At 39.3% G+C, this 15,912-nt stretch overlaps 1 protein-coding gene across 1 annotated transcript; it reads right to left on the bottom strand.

The window, feature by feature from the left end:
- Positions 1 to 14,446: 14,446 nt before the first annotated feature.
- On the bottom strand, positions 14,447 to 15,518 carry LOC131160908 (uncharacterized). Its single transcript, XM_058116782.1, has 2 exons — positions 14,863 to 15,518; positions 14,447 to 14,645 (listed from the first exon to the last, which is right to left on the bottom strand). The coding sequence occupies exons 1-2, from the start codon at positions 15,516 to 15,518 to the stop codon at positions 14,447 to 14,449; spliced, it is 855 nt and encodes a 284-aa protein (XP_057972765.1).
- Between the last annotated feature and the right edge of the window lie 394 nt (positions 15,519 to 15,912).

The following is a 15,912-nucleotide window of genomic DNA, read 5'->3' as shown; positions in this document are numbered from 1 at the left end:
AAATAAAAATAAAAGTAATAATAATAATTCTATAATAATAATAATAATAAATAAAATAATAGTAATAAAAAATACTAATAAAAATAATAATAATAATAATAATAATAATAATAATAATAATGATAATGAAAATAATAAGTAATAATAAAAATAGAAATAATAATAATACTAATGAAAAATACTAATAATAAAAATAATAATAATAATAATAATAATAAGATTAGTGAAAATTAATAATAATAAATAATAATAATAATAATAATAATAATAATAATAATAATAATAATAATAATAATAATAGTAATACATATATTGGGTCTGGGTAAAAATGGGGTGTCTACACACCCCTTCACCTTCAACCCGTTGAAGAAAAGTTCTTCCTAGAGAGAACCCCCCCTCTAGCTTTTCTTGCACAAAATGACAAGCAGTACCTATATTTTCACATGGCTTACAAACTTATATATGACACCACACAACAGTTGGTTTTAGAGATGATCCAACGGTTGTGGTAAAGGCCACAATAAATAAATAAAAATAAACATATTTTTTTAACACAGGTTATCTAAGCCTAGTATTGTCCATGATACAAGGCAACAGAAAAGAAAAAAAAAAATAGGTATTAGCCCATAGTTCTTGCAGCCAAGAAATCTTTTTCCTAAACTTGCTTCAATTTATGAAGTTCTCAAGGTAACAATTTTTGACATTAGCATATTGGAATTTGAGTGGGGCTCACTGTCATTTCACATGCTTTAAGCTTTTTTTTTTTTTTTTTAATTACATAGGAACTTCAATCACCAACAAGCCCTTTGGACCCCCTGGTGTGGCACCAAACCTACGGATCAGCGTCCTCCCCCTAGGTCTCGCTGATCAGGTAAAGTCTAGAATGCGGACACGACTTTTGTGCATCAATTGGACGTTTGGCCAACTCGACCCCTGGGACACATCTCCATTACCATCCACGGTCCCACTTGCTCACAGAGCGAACTCTCACAATCCACGGTCCCCATTGGCTCACATTGTAAATTCTCACCATCCAGAGGTACCATTAGCTCTGTGAGTGTATCTACCTGGAATTGAACCCCCAATGAGCTTTATTTTTTCCACAAGTAGCAGGAAATAAACAACCCCTATGGGCAAGAAAGGAGAGCTCACGACCCACGGTGGCAACCATTGTGGCAAATTTTGTCCAAATTCCTACTTGTGCCTAACAAAGGCACTTATCATTAACAATATTGAAGTTTTGTGATCGACAACACAACACATTAAAGTTTGGGGCTAGCATGCAACAAGGGCTATAGTTTCATAACTAAAGGAATAATTTACCTGTATACTGTGTAATGACCCGAAGAATAATGATGTTTAAATAATAAAAAGGGAGGGAAATAGAAACAGAAACAGAAGGAGGCAATAGACTTCATCGACGAACTTGAGATGATAGCGCACTTTGGATGTAATAACCCAAGAAATTTTCTCATGGCCTCATCAATGAACATAACGGATTCGTCGACGAGGGTACAAGAGGGTCTCGTCAATGAGGGCATGTTTCGTCAATGAGAAGATACCGAGAGAATGTTTTGGGCGATTCTGAATTTCGTCTACGAAGGGGAGAGTTTGTCGACAAATTGCTTCTTAGACTCGTTGACGAGATGACGTGGCTCGTCGACGAAAGCCACAATATAAATAGTGTAAACCTCGAATTTTTAAACAGAAAATTCAGCAAAATCCTCTCTCCTCTCTCCTCTATGATCCTTCCCTCTTCTCTCTTCGATTCTGGCCCCATTAGTCGCTGGATCGACGATCTGAGGCCACCACAACGCTTCTGGAAAAGTTCTCTCTAAGTTTACCTCGGTGGATCGTCAGTGGGATCGAGTTGAATTTCTTCCCAGAATCAGGGTAAGGCCTTTTATTTAGTTTTTGGCCTTCTGGAAATTGTAGGAAATGATGGAGACAAAGAAATAATGATCTTCTATTCTGGAAAATGTTGTTTTCAGGGTGTTGAGTAGTTAGCCTTGCGGGTGTTGGACTAGTATACCATAGGAGCTTTCCAGTAGTCAGATAAGGGAAATATGCTATGTTAGGAAACCCTTTTACGATTTCAGTACGAACTAAATGTTTTTATCAAATTATTATTCAGATTATCTATACTTATAGTTTCCAGAACTTGATAATATTAATATTTATTTATGTGGCTTGAGTTGATAACAGAACAGTACTATATTTATAGAATTTGTGAATACCATGTTTATAGTTATTAACAGAAATACCATGATATTTGCATGTTTATAGAATAATGAATTTTTCAGTGTACAGTATACTCATAAATATGCATTTTCAGTAATTTCATAATAACACGTTTATCAGTACCATAATGCCCCAATATACAGGTATTCAGAGAGTAGTTCAGTTATATAAAAATAAGATTTTCAGTCAGTTTATTTAGAATTTCAGATAAATTCTATGGGGTTATGGTTATTTTAGAAACCACAGTAAAAACAGTATATTACAGATATCAGTTACTTATATAGTATCAGACCCTGATGGATCAGATAGCAGAGCACGGTACCATAGCTACAGACATTCAGTTCAGAGTGCAACCACTTTACTCAGATAGTAAGTGGTATGAGGTCGATCGTGCCCACGTCGGGACAAGCTCTCCATCAGATATGGATTGAGGGGGCCGATCATACTGTCAGAGTTCAGTTGACTTACCCCGGTAGGCCAGCCAGGGTAGGTCCCGCCTTCGGGACGCACAACCCTATCATGAGGGATTACATCATGACATATAGCCATCCATGGAAAGTTTCTCAAATATTATAAGTATAAGTAGATTCCCAGAAATAGTAGTAGTATTATGAAAAGTAAATTTATATTGTTTTAATATATGTTATTTATTCCAGCATTTACAATTTCAGTTATCCATGATATTATTTCTAAATCAGATTATTAATACATAAATATAACTCAATAGCTACACACTAGTAATAGTATGTTTCGTCTTACTGAGCATTGACTCATCTCAGTGTTGAATTGTTTTTCAAGTGAACCAGTTAGGTGAGCGGAGTAGGCTCGCAGGTAGAGAGGCTGTTGTACTGCCCTTTTTGAGAGTGAGTATTTTTGGGTGGCATGTTTTGTAATCCCTTGGTATCAATAAGGATAGTTTCGAAAGAACTGTGATGATTGTATATCGTGGATTGATTTGTCACTCTGGTATTGTATTATGTGTGAATTTATTTTATATAATTGGCTTTCCGCTGTTTAGGTTAATGATTGAATTTAAAACTAAGGAAAAAAGATTTTATTTTATTAGCAGGTCGTTTCATAACATGTTTAGTAAAACAACTTTTAAAAATTTTTAAAAGTCAACTTTCAAATTACTTTGAAAACTTATAAATATTATAGATCTGAAACTTTTAAAATTTGAAGGAAACTCCTTTTAAAAAAACTATTCTATTTCATAGATGTTCTTGGCTTTTTCAATAGGATCGGTTCCTTTGTAAATATTTTTCTTTTTACCACACTTACCCGATGTTTGGTTCACTAGTCTACAATCAAAAATTTTGTATCAAAAAAATATGTAAAATTATAAAAACCAATTCCATTTTTTTTCTATGTCAAACAAATTATGAAGTTAATATTTTCAGTCTAAAAATTTCTTTTTTACAAGGAGTCTACTAAATAATTCTTACAACAATTTTAACGACCTCATTACTTCATTCTTTTTCAGAAAATTCATTTCCAAAAGCTACAAGATAGGATATCATACTAGCATTAGAACAAATAGCCCCCAGGGCGTAGCTCAGTTGGCAGGGCGAATTTTGGGGGTGCCTTTCACGAGGTCAGGGATTTCTCCCCCCCCCCCCCCCGGGTTCGATTCCTGCGGCGGGCTCCTGAATTAACCCCTCTATGGTGTGTGTGGGGCCGCCGCTACAGGGCGTGGGATTAGTCACGACCGGTGCGTGCGGACTGTAAAACGGACGTACGTTGACGGTTGTGGACACCCGGCGATACTAAAAATAAATAAATAAATAAATAAAGGGGGGTCACCACTATCACTACATTATTTTTATTCCGCACAATGAAATGACGAATTTATTTATTTATTAATTTTTTTTCTTAAAAGTGAAAAATAGAAGATAAGAATGTCAATTAATAAATTAAAAAATAAATAATAAAATTTTTTTACCACATTTAATTCAAGAAACAATGAAATATGTGGTGTTTAATATTGCAAATGTGGAGGGCATTAATTGGCTGGTATCCGCGAATTTAGCAAGTCATTTGTGCACAATGATTTTTCGCTTGGGAAGGATCAAATTCAATGAGAATGAAAGTATATGTAAATATTCCAATGTAATTATGCCAATCAACAAACAAGTGGGCTTCAACATGAAACACTTTAAATGCTGTCTACAAAAATAATTGGATAACGTCCCGATGATCTCAAGGTCACAGATTCGATTCCTCCTTGAGACATTATGTCATTGAATTATCAATGATCTATCAACGGCTGGACAACTTTCATCCCTTTGGGTTTGATATCACACCATAGTGTACAAAGTGGCACGATAGTAGTTGAAGTCCTCAAGTTATCAAAAAAAAAAAACCAATTGGATAAGTGTTTCACCCCTTTTGAATGGAAATATTGTGTGTGTATGTGTGTGTGTGTTCAAGTTTTTAGATTTTAATTTTTGAAAGGTGAAAAAGAGGTGTAAGATAAATAAAATAAAATAAAATTCGACATACCTCCTATTTTTTTATAAAAAAAAAGTTAAATAAATTTATAAATTGCACGGTCAAGAAATATTTTTTTATTGAAATATGACAATAAATTTTTATGGCGTTGTTAATGGCTCGATAAATTTACTATCGTTCATGTTCACAATTAGACATGAAAATAAAAGTTAGAAATTGGATTGGTAAAAGTTAACTTCGTTAGGCAAATGAATATTAATTTCACATTTTCGGGTGACATGGTAATTTTATAAGTATGGTGAAATTTATCGCACACTTATTTTTCACTATTTCTATTTTTGTAAACTCAGAATTTAAATCATAGATTTAAATTTATGTAAATTTGGATAAAATATAAATTACATTTCATTTAAATTTATATAAATTAATCCAATATATAAAATTTATATTCCCAAAAACTATTCAATTTGATATGAAATGTTTTTTGATATGATGGATTCTTCTATACTAGTATAATATTAGTGTTTGGAAACCATAGGATGGATTATTTCTAAAGAAAAGGTGAGCACTTGTCAATTTTAGGATTTTCCAATAAGTTTTATTTCTTTTTTTCTTCTTTTATCTTTTTCTTTATTTTTAATCTCTCTCTCTCTCTCTCTCTAGAGTGTTAGTTAGTGTCTCACTCTCTCGAGTGTCATACGGGTGGGGCTCGCTATGTACAATTCGTATTATTAGATTGATCCAAATTATTGGTCTCACATTTTTATCCCCATACACATTTATATACATTAAAATTATATAAGTAAGTTAAATTTTGAAAAAAAATATAGAAATTTCTATATATTTACGGATATTAATTATAAAATCTTTCTTAAATTTTTCCTCTCTCTCTCTCTCTCTATGTATGTACTAGTAGAAGGCAAATACATGTCAATTTTAGGATTTTTTTTGAACAGTTTTGTTTCTTTTTTCATCCTTTGTCTTTTTAATTAATTTTATTCTCTCTTTCTAACATAATGTTAGGGAAATTCATTGTGACAACCTCATTTATTTTTTTCCCATTTTGCCTTTTCTTCTCTTTTCTAATTCTCTCTCTCTCTCTCTCTCTCTCTCTCTCTCTCTCTCTCTCTCTCTCTCTCTCTCTCTCTCTCTCTCTCTCTCTCTCTTATATACAAGTAAAAGACAGATACGTGTTGCCCCCACGGGCATGGCAGGGTGGTAAAGCACGCAGGGATAACATGAGTATTGGAGGTTCGATTCCCAGTAGTAACAAGGTCTTGGTGTGCTTTGTAGCCCCTTAAGGGGTGCCATCCGCATGACGTAAAGGAGGGGCCATGGGAGAGTGATCACTTCCCAAAAGTCAACCCAAGTGTGAATTAGTCGTAACCACATCTGAATTAATATTAGAAGGTACATCAGGGGGAAAGGTCCCCGACCTATGGGTTTGGTGTCGCACCAGGAGGTCCAAAGAACTCATCGGTGGTTGGAGTTCCCACGTGAATTAAAAAAAAAAGGGAAAAGAAAAAAGAAGACAAATACGTGTCAATTTAAGGATTTTTAAGCCAGTATTATTTCTTTTTTCTTCCTTTACCTCTTCATTTATTTTTATTCTCTCTCTTTGTCAGAATGTAAATGATATTCATGTGTCGGCCTCATTTATTTTTTCCCCTTTTGCTTTTTCTTCTCTTTTTTAATTATCTCTCTCCCTCTCTCTCCCTCTCTCTCTCTAGGTGCTCTCATGTCGGTGTCTTGCTACCTCGGGTGCCATGTGGTGGGACCCACTATGTACAATTTAAATTATTAAATTCATCCAAATTATTAGTGTTACGATTTTATCTTCCATTTACATTTACATATATTAAAATTACAAAATTAATTTAAATTATGAAAAAAAATATAAAAATTTGTATATTCATGTTATAGTTACATTTATACATTAAAATTATAAAATTTTCTTACTTTTTCCCTCTCTCTCTCTCTCTCTCTCTCCACCGTCTTCTTCTTCTTCTTCTTCTTCTTCTTCTTCTTCTTCTTCTTCTCTTCTCCATTTTCTTATTTTCTTTTACTCCTTTCATTTTTTGCTCTCCTATTTCTCCCCATTTTCCTTTTATTTTTCTACACAAAATATTTTCTATTCATTTTTTACTATTTTCTATTTATAAAAACTTTATTTCCTCCTTAGTTCATTTTCTTATTATTATTAAACATACTAATACAATTTTTAAATTATTATAATTTATATTACAACAACACTTTTAAACATTATTTAATTACATGTATATTTGATTATAATACATATTATTAATATATTTTTAAAAAAAAATTATTTCAATCAAATGTGTAGAATTAAAATTTTTTATCTCAAATTTTACTTTTGAAATTCTCATTTAATATTACTAGGATATATATCTACATTTTATTTTTTCTAAATTAATCTCATATTTAAATTGTCTTGCTGCAAAGCACAGACCTTTTTACTGGTTTATCTAAACATATCCAATTTCACTTGTTGATTTCATGTTGTAGCAACTTAAAAAAATACATCTCCAATCAAGAAAAAACTTTCAAATATCCTTACAGCATTTATAGAGCACAAGCTTTTAAATTTAAATTTTAATGAAATCCAATATAATGTATATTTAATTTTATTTCAATTTATAAATTTCAAATTTAAATTCCAAAGTTCAAGTTACCAAACATAAAATTGTCTTTAGATAGTGTTTGCAACAGTAAGAATGGGTGACGAATGACTTACCTTGGCCTTTTCCCCACATCTCTTCTTATAGGGACTCGAGTTGACCCTTAGGTTGATTCGTCTTTATTGTGCGGGGGCGTGAATCGCTCCTGGTCATAAAGTGTCTAGGCGCATCACTCCGACTATTTAAGCCACTGGCATGGATCTCTCCTCCTCTTTATTGGCTTGGAGTTGATTGCTCTTGCCCAAAGGTTTGACTTGGGGGGTGAGGGCCAAGTGTTGACTCGCTCTTATTAGCTAATTTATTTTGGGCATATCAGTTGTCCCCCCCCCCCCCCCTTCAATTTCAAATTTTTGGATGAAATTTTGAAAATTTGTCGTGTCCTCGCATTTTCTCCCTTATCTTCATAATACATACATATATATGTATATTATGCTCCCTTTTTTTTTTTTTTTTTTGGCCGAGGTGTTGCTCCGAGCCGAGCTGCTACATAGAGCAAATTTTCCGAGCCAAGTTCTGCCGAGCTATTCTCCGGAGCCATTTTTACCGAGTTGTTGCTCCGAGGCATTTTGCCGAGCCGCCATCTGGAGTAATTTTTTGTCGAACTACTACATGGGGCAATTTTTACTGAGCAGGTTATGCCGAGTTGCTCTCTGGAGCAATTTTGCTGAGCAGGTCCTGCCGAACTGCTCTATGGAGCACTTTTGCTTAACAGGTTCTACCAAACTGCTCTCTGGAGCTATTTTCGTCGAGCAGGTCCTATCGAGCTACTACATGGAGTACTTTTGTTGAGCAGGTTCTGTCAAACTGCTCTATGGAGCAATTTTGCCTAGCAGGTTCTACCAAGGCTCTACAGTTATTTTTTCCAAGCTGTTCTACCGAGCTACTTTATAGAGCCATTTTTGCCGAGCAGGTTCTACTGGGTTGCTCTCTAGAGCAATTTTGCCGAGTAGGTCCTGCCGAGCTACTGTATGGAGCACTTTTGCCAAGCAAGTTCTGTTGAGCTATTCTCTGGAGCAATTTTGCCGAGCAAGTTTTGCCGAGTTGCTTTATGGATCAATTTTGCTGAGTAGGTTCTGCCGAGCTGCTCTATGGAGCATTCTTTGCTGACCTGCCGTTTGGAGCATTCTTTGCTGAGCTGCCCTCTTGGGCACTTTTTGCCGAGATGCTCTCTAGGGCATTTGTTGGGCTTGATGGCCTCACGAGCCATGTTCGTCAATTGGGCCTGTTCTACCTAATGAGTTGTGCTCATTTGTTGGGCTGTTGGTAGCCTCACGAGACGTGCTCGTCAGTTGGGCCTGTTTCACCTAATAAGTCGTGCTTATTTGTTAGCTGTTGGTGGCTTCACAAGTCGTGCTCATCAGTTGGGCCTGTTTTGCCTATTGAGTCATACTCATTTATGGGGGGTGCTAGTTTAACAGCCTTGATTGGGTCTCTCCTACCCAATGAGATGTTCTCATTTACAGGGGGAGGGTCAGTCTGATGCCTTTTCCGAAGTGACGTTGTGGTCTTATTGCGATGTTGTCCTTCCTGAAAAAGTGTAATGAATGCATGTTTAAATCAGCCGTACCTTGGGAAGTCGCGACTTCTTGCCATTGGTGTCACGTCAGCGTGCATACGGGGATTTTTTGTACGTACGAGGATTTTTCATATCTTTTTCCTCAAGACGCAATCCTTTCTCTACAGTCGAGCCCTCTCGAGATCCCAACTCTCTCAGGGATCCATGCAGGTTTTTCTCTATAAAGGCAGGGGGCCCTTCATTCGCTTCTCATCTCACTCAAAGGGGTTTCTTCTTTTCGCTAGGTACGCTCTCCCTCAACCCCTCTTCTTGTTGTTGTTCTCTGACTTTGTGTTGAATTGTATGTTTGTTTTGCTGTTCTTCACGTTCTTCACTGTTCTTGTTAGAACTTTGCTTATTAATCTGCTTTCGTATAATAGCTTTCCTATTTTCACGCCAATTTTATCTGTTTGATCTTTTTTGGCATCTTGTCTTCCTTGTTTTTGTGGGAGGCTCGCCTATTTGATCTATTTGCATAAGTTCTTCGTGTCATTCATTCCACATTTGTATTTCATGGTGGAGTCCTCCTCGTATCTGGTGAGGGCTCCGACCACAGTAAGGAGTGCTCAATGTGACCTGACTTCCTCCAACATACAAAATGTTCGATACTTTTTTGCCATTCCCTCGAACATTACTATTGGGCTGCCCGCCAGCTCGGATCAGCCTTTGATCTGAGCTTTAACGAGCTCTTCTTGTATACTGACTACTTGGACCTAGGTCTTAGACTTCCTTCCTCCCCCCCCCCCTTTATTTCTGATGTACTACATTTTTACCCAATAGCTTCGTCATAACTTGTCCCGAACTCCTACCTTTCTCTTGTTTGTTTTTTTGTTCTCCTGCTCAGACTAGGTCATCAGCCTATGGTGCCTCTCTTTCGGAGTTGCTTCCAGATGCGGACACACTCTGTAAAGAAGGAGCTGTATTATTTGACCTCTTTGTCAAGTTATAAACTTTTTACTCCGGGCAGCTCTTCCAATACACAATTTGAAGTCTCGGTACTTCTTTGCCTCTATAGAGTTGAATTATACAGGCTCTCGAATTTGGTATGCTCCTCTAGATTTTGATGTTCTTCTCCCCTTTATTTATTTACTTTGTATGCAGTGGCTATGTGTAGGGTACCCAACTGCCTACTTGTTTCCTCTTCTTTTTTTTTTTTCTAGTTCAAGTGCACCATATTCTTCTAAGGCTCTCTCCCAGTGAGCATGTCATCTTGAAAGAGCTACGAGCCCTTGGTCAACAGGGGAACGTCCCTCACGAGGAGCTACTTAAGGAGCGAGTCCTCATGCAGTAGGGGATCAGCCCTGTTTCCCCAAGTCTTGTCTCGCCTTTGATTTATATATATATTCAACTACTTCCGCTATTATTGGTGTTTTTATCCCCTTTTATACTTTTGTAGCTATGGATTTTAACAAATACGAATCTCTCATGGGGGAAGCCAAGAAGCAAAGAGCAAGTAGGAGTAGGAAGAAGAGATGGGAGCTTGAAGGAGAATCATCTCAGAGGGACGCGCCCACTGTAGGCGACAGTGAGGCCCCCGCTGGGGAGAACATTATGACGGTGTCTCCCCCAATCCCTATGGCTTATGATGAAGCAATTTCTCACGAGCTGACCCGTTCTGCTTCCGCTCTACGCTGGGCGGTCCACGTGGAAGATTTCGTGCAGGCTCAGTGTTCTCTTCTTGACGTCCTTTCGGTGAAGATCCGGCACACCTCCTAGCAGGTATCTGTTTTGTGCTTTTTTACCGCACTTTTCTTTTTCTCCCTTGAATTTTTGTTAACTTTTTCTCCCCTTGTTTGTTCTTAGCTTGCGATGATGACCTTGGAACAAGAAGAGAAGGTTGTCAAGATGTACCGACAGACCTTGGATGGCCGGAAAAAATAATTGGTTGCTCATAACAAACTCCGCGATGCCGAGTCCCGTGAACGGGCCCTTCACGAAAAAATCAAACGGATCCATAGGGAGGAAATACCTACTGTTGTCACTACTGCTACTGCTGATGCTGCATGAGCTACAGTAAGGGAGTACAAGGATTCTTCACGGTTCTTCATGGACACCACCAAGACTTATCGAGTGGGGTTTAGGAGGTGCCAAGAGCAAGTGAAGACTAGGCATCCTGACTTCCCTTAGATGGTGTGTGTTCGCATGGGTATAGACGTGAGAGTCCCGACTCCGTGGAGGAGATGGACGAGGAGGATGAGGGGGAGGACGAGGAAGCTGGAGAGGGGAGCAAAGCAAGCTAATCTACTAAAACCTCATTTGTAGTTTTGTTCAACTTTATTGACATGGTACAATTGTTGTAATTGGAACTTTATCACTACGTTGTATGAAACGCTCAAGAATAATATTTTTTTAACATATCAGAGTTCCACGTATTATTAATCTTCTTTCCTATTATGTCCTTTAATTTGTATGTCCTCGGTTTTATCTTTGCTATAACTCGGTATGGACCTTCCAGTTCAGTTTTAACTTGTGCGAGCCAGACTCTTGTGGGCCGTTTCGCGTCTTTCTAAGGACCAAGTCTCCAGGCTGGAAGTTCTGCACTCTTACGTGAGTGTTGTAGTATTTCGCCACCCTTTGTTGGTATGCCTCGATTTTTATGCTGGCCTGATCCTGTCTCTCTTCTAGCAAGTCTATTTCTGCCCTGAGCTCTTCATTGTTGTCTTACTCATTAAAGTATTGCCTTCGCCAAGATAGGATCCCTACTTCTGCAGAGATGACTACTTCTACACCAAAATCGAGCATAAATGGGGTTTCCCCTGTTGCCGCTTGTTGGGTAGTGTGGTATGCCCAGATGATGGAAGGGAGTTCCTCTGTCCACCTACCTTGCATAGATTCGATCCGCATCCTCAAGCTGTACAATATCATTCGGTTCATGTTTTCCAATTTTCCATTGCTTTGCGCGTGTTCCACTGATGCAAAAAGGAGTTTAATGGATAGGTCCGAACATAATTTTTTGAAGCGCTCATTGTCGAACTGTCTCTCGTGGTCGGTGATTAATCGATGTTCAGACGAATCATGTGATGTTTCGCTCGGTTATGTAGGCTAGGGCTTCAACCTCTACCCACTTAGTGAAGTAATCAATTTCCACCAACAAGAATTTCCTTTGACCAGTTCTCGGAGGCAGAGGTCTTAAGATACCTATTCCACTGGGCGAAGGGACAGGGACTGGTTAAAGGATAGAGGGATTGGAAGGCACGTGTGGTATTCCTACGCACCTATGGCACCTGTCACATCGTTTGACGAGCTCGACCATATCTTTTTGCACTGTGGGCCAATAAAATCCTTGTTGTAAAGCTTTTGTGAGCTAGGGCCCTATTGGCCAGATGGTTTCCACATACGCTTTCGTGGATTTCCCTTAGTACGTACTCTCCTTCCTTTTTACTCAAACAACGAAGGTACGGTAATGTTAAAGATCGTCGGTATAGCTCCTGGTTTATCAGTTTGTATCTCCCTGCCTCCCTTCTCACCTTTAAAGTCTCCTTTCTGCCCTCTGGTAGGGACCCGTTGCGGAGGTATTGCAATAGAGGCGCCCTCTAGTCTTCCTCACTGATTTCAGAATCCAGTAAGTTAACACTACATTCCTCATATAAGGGTTTTCCGGCCCACTCTAGGAAAATAGCATCCTTCCATTCCGAGCTGGTTGTTGAGGCCAATTTTGCGAGCGCATCAATTTTGGTATTCTCTGCTCTTGGCACACGTTTTATAGCAAAATGAATGAACGCCTTTGCATATTCTTGGGCCTTGGCCAAATACTTCTTCATTTTCTTATCCCTAGCCTCGAATTCTCCTTTCATATGCTCCACTACCAACTGGGAATCACTTGAGACCTTGATCTATGCTACCCATAGTGCTTCTACAAGGCGTAGACCTACTAATAAGGCTTCGTACTCAGCGTCATTGTTCGTTGTTGAGAACTCCAACTTTAGTGTGTAAAGAGTCTCGGTGCCATCTGGTGCCGTAAGGATAAATCCTACTCCCCCTCCGGCTGCGTTAGATGACCCGTCAACATGTAGCGCCCATACGTCCAACTTTCCTACTACTTCGGGGGGTCTTTTGGCTGTGAATTCGGCAAGCACTTGGTCCTTGACAGCAGGCCTTGGCAGGTATTGTATGTTGAACTCACCTAATTCTATGGACCACTGCATCATCCTTCCCGAACTCTCTGATCGCTAAAGAATTTGCCTCATTGGTAGGTTGGTCAACACAATTACCTTGTGGGCCTGAAAGTAGGGCCTTAATTTTCGCGCGACACAGATGATGGAGAAAGCTAGCTTTTCAATTGTAGTATAATTCTTTTCAGCTCCACTCAGCACCTTACTAGTGTAGCATATGGGTTGGTGTTGCCTGCCTTCTTCCCAGACTAGGACTGAGCTGACAGCATTTGCCGTTGAAGCTATATATAAGTAAAGTTCTTCTCCTGTCTTCGCTTTTGTTAACAAAGGTGGGGAGCTGAGGTATTGCTTGAACTGTTTGAAGGTTTTGGTTTGCTCCTCCCCCCATTAAAATCTTCCTTTCTTCCTTAGCGCTTTGAAGAAGGGTAAGCCTTTGTCCCCAGAGCAGGAGACAAACCTGCTGAGGGAGGCTATCCTTCCTATTAAGACTTGGATCTCCTTCTTCGTCCGTGGAGCCTCCATTTCTAGCAGTGCTCTTTTTTTGTCCGGGTTAGCTTCTATACCTTTTTGCGTCACCATAAACCCAAGAAACTTTCCTGTTGAAACGCCAAACACGCACTTCGATGGGTTTAGTTTCATTTGGTACCTGCGCAAAAATTCAAACGTCTCCCTCAGATCTTTGTAGTGCCTCCCTGTTTTTAAGCTTTTTACCAGCATGTCATCTACATATGCCTCCATAGTTTTTCTGAGCTAATCTTTAAATATCTTGTTCACCAATCTCTGATACGTGGCCCTTGCGTTTTTTTTAATTCGAAGGGCATCACTCGGTAATAGTATTGCCCCCTCTCGGTGATAAAAGATGTTTTCTCTTCATCAGCTCGATGCATTGGGATTTTATTGTATCCTGAGTAGGCATCCATAAAGCTAAGAAGTTCGTGTCTGAAGTCGAATCCACCAGCTGATCGATTCGGGGGAGAGGGAAGCTATCCTTCAGACATACCTTATTTAGGTCTGTGAAGTCTATATAGGTGCGCCATTTTATGTTTGGCTTCCTTACTAGAACCACGTTGCTTAGCCACTCCGAGTAGTTCACCTCCCTAACAAAGGAGACTTGCACCAGCTTCGTCACCTCCTCATCAATTACCTTGATTCGCTCCATTGCGAAACTCCTTTTCTTCTGTTTCACTGGTAGGTGGTTGGGGTCGACCTGCAGCCTGTGTTCTATGATGGCAGGATTAATGCCTGGCATGTCTTCGGTCGACCAAGTGAACACATCTGCGAATTCGTTCAACAGTTCGCTTAGCTCTGCTCTCATGGTGTTAGGCAAGCAACTCCCGATCTGCACACATCTCTCCTAGTGGCCATTTAGAGGTACGTGCGTGATGTCTTCATCCACTGTGCTGATTTGGGAATATTGCCCCCTTACTTCTAGATCTTCCACATTTAAGGTTTCTCTTGCCTCCATCTTCCCTTTTAGCGCTATGGCGTAGAAGTTCCAAGATACTGCTTGATCTCCCTTGACCACCCATGTCCTGTGCAGCATAGGGAATTTCATCTTGAGGTGGTACGTCGATGTTATAGCTTGAACTGCATTAAGCAAAGGGCGGCCCAATATGATATTGTATACCGAAGGCCGGTTCACCACCAGGAACTCTGTCAGTTAACTTGCTGCGAGGTCATCCCCATTGTCACCAGGAGTGTGATTATTCCCATGGGATGAACTATGTCTCCACCAAACCCAACCAAGGGGGTTGATTTTGGTTTGAGTCATTCCTTACCGATCTTCATTCATTCGAGTACTAACCAGAACATAACATTTGCTGAGCTCCCGTTATCTATCAATATGCGTCTAACTTTGTAATTTGCTACCAATAGGGAGAGTACTGGTGTGTCGTCATGTGGTTGTTGTACTCCTTCGCCTCCGCTATCAAAGATGATATCATCATTTTGTTTTTTCCTATTGCTACTTGGTTCCCCTCTCTCTGTTGAGAGCACCTGTTTAGCATACCTTTTGCGAGCACCTCCGCTATCTCCTCCGCTAGCGGATCCTCCAAAGATCACCACGATTTTCCCTCTGACCCGTTCTTCCTTCTTGTTCCCGTTGGGTCTCCTCTGCTCGTGAGGTTCCCTTTGTGGAACTTCTTTTTTTATAAACCTTGATAGGTATCCCCTTTTTATCAAGGCTTCAATCTTATTCTTCATTTGAATACATTCCTCTGTATCGTGCTCATGATCCCTGTGGAATTGATAAAACTTGGACATGTTTCGTCTATGTAAAGGGGTTCGCATAGGTTCAGGCCACAAGATATAGGCCTTCTTCCTTCTTTGCATCAGTACTTCAGAATGCAGTACATTTAGGGGTGTATAGGTGGAGAACTTACTCGACTGCCCTCTCATCTTAGGGCTGGTGAGCAGCGTACTAGTATCCTGTCTTTCCGTGGATCTAGAGGATTCTCCCATCTCACGATTATTACCTTTCCTTTTCAGCTCGATGTGATTTCCCCTGGTGTCCATCATTTCTTCTAGGTTGATCTACTTCTGCGCTTGGGCCATCAATTCTCCCATATCAACCGGCGGCTTCTTCCCTAAAGAGTACAGGAAACTTTCGGGCTGAAAGGCAGTGGTCAGAGCTACCAAAACCACCCCCATGTCTAGGTTGCGGATCTACAGGGTTGCGGTGTTGAAGCGATGCATGAATTTATTTAGTGTCTCCTTCTCTCCCTGGACCATGCTCACTAAGTGGGTTGTTGTTTTGACAATCCTCTTACTACTGAGGAAGTGGTCGGTGAACAGTTGCTCCATCTCCGAGAAGGAGCTAATTGATCCAGATCGTAGGGTCCGATACCAATGTCTG

This window comes from Malania oleifera, chromosome 7 (assembly GCF_029873635.1).
Source record: "Malania oleifera isolate guangnan ecotype guangnan chromosome 7, ASM2987363v1, whole genome shotgun sequence".
NCBI lineage: Eukaryota > Viridiplantae > Streptophyta > Magnoliopsida > Santalales > Ximeniaceae > Malania > Malania oleifera.
Note: the sequence above shows the minus strand (reverse complement) of the source record. Positions and strands in the feature narration are given on the sequence as shown.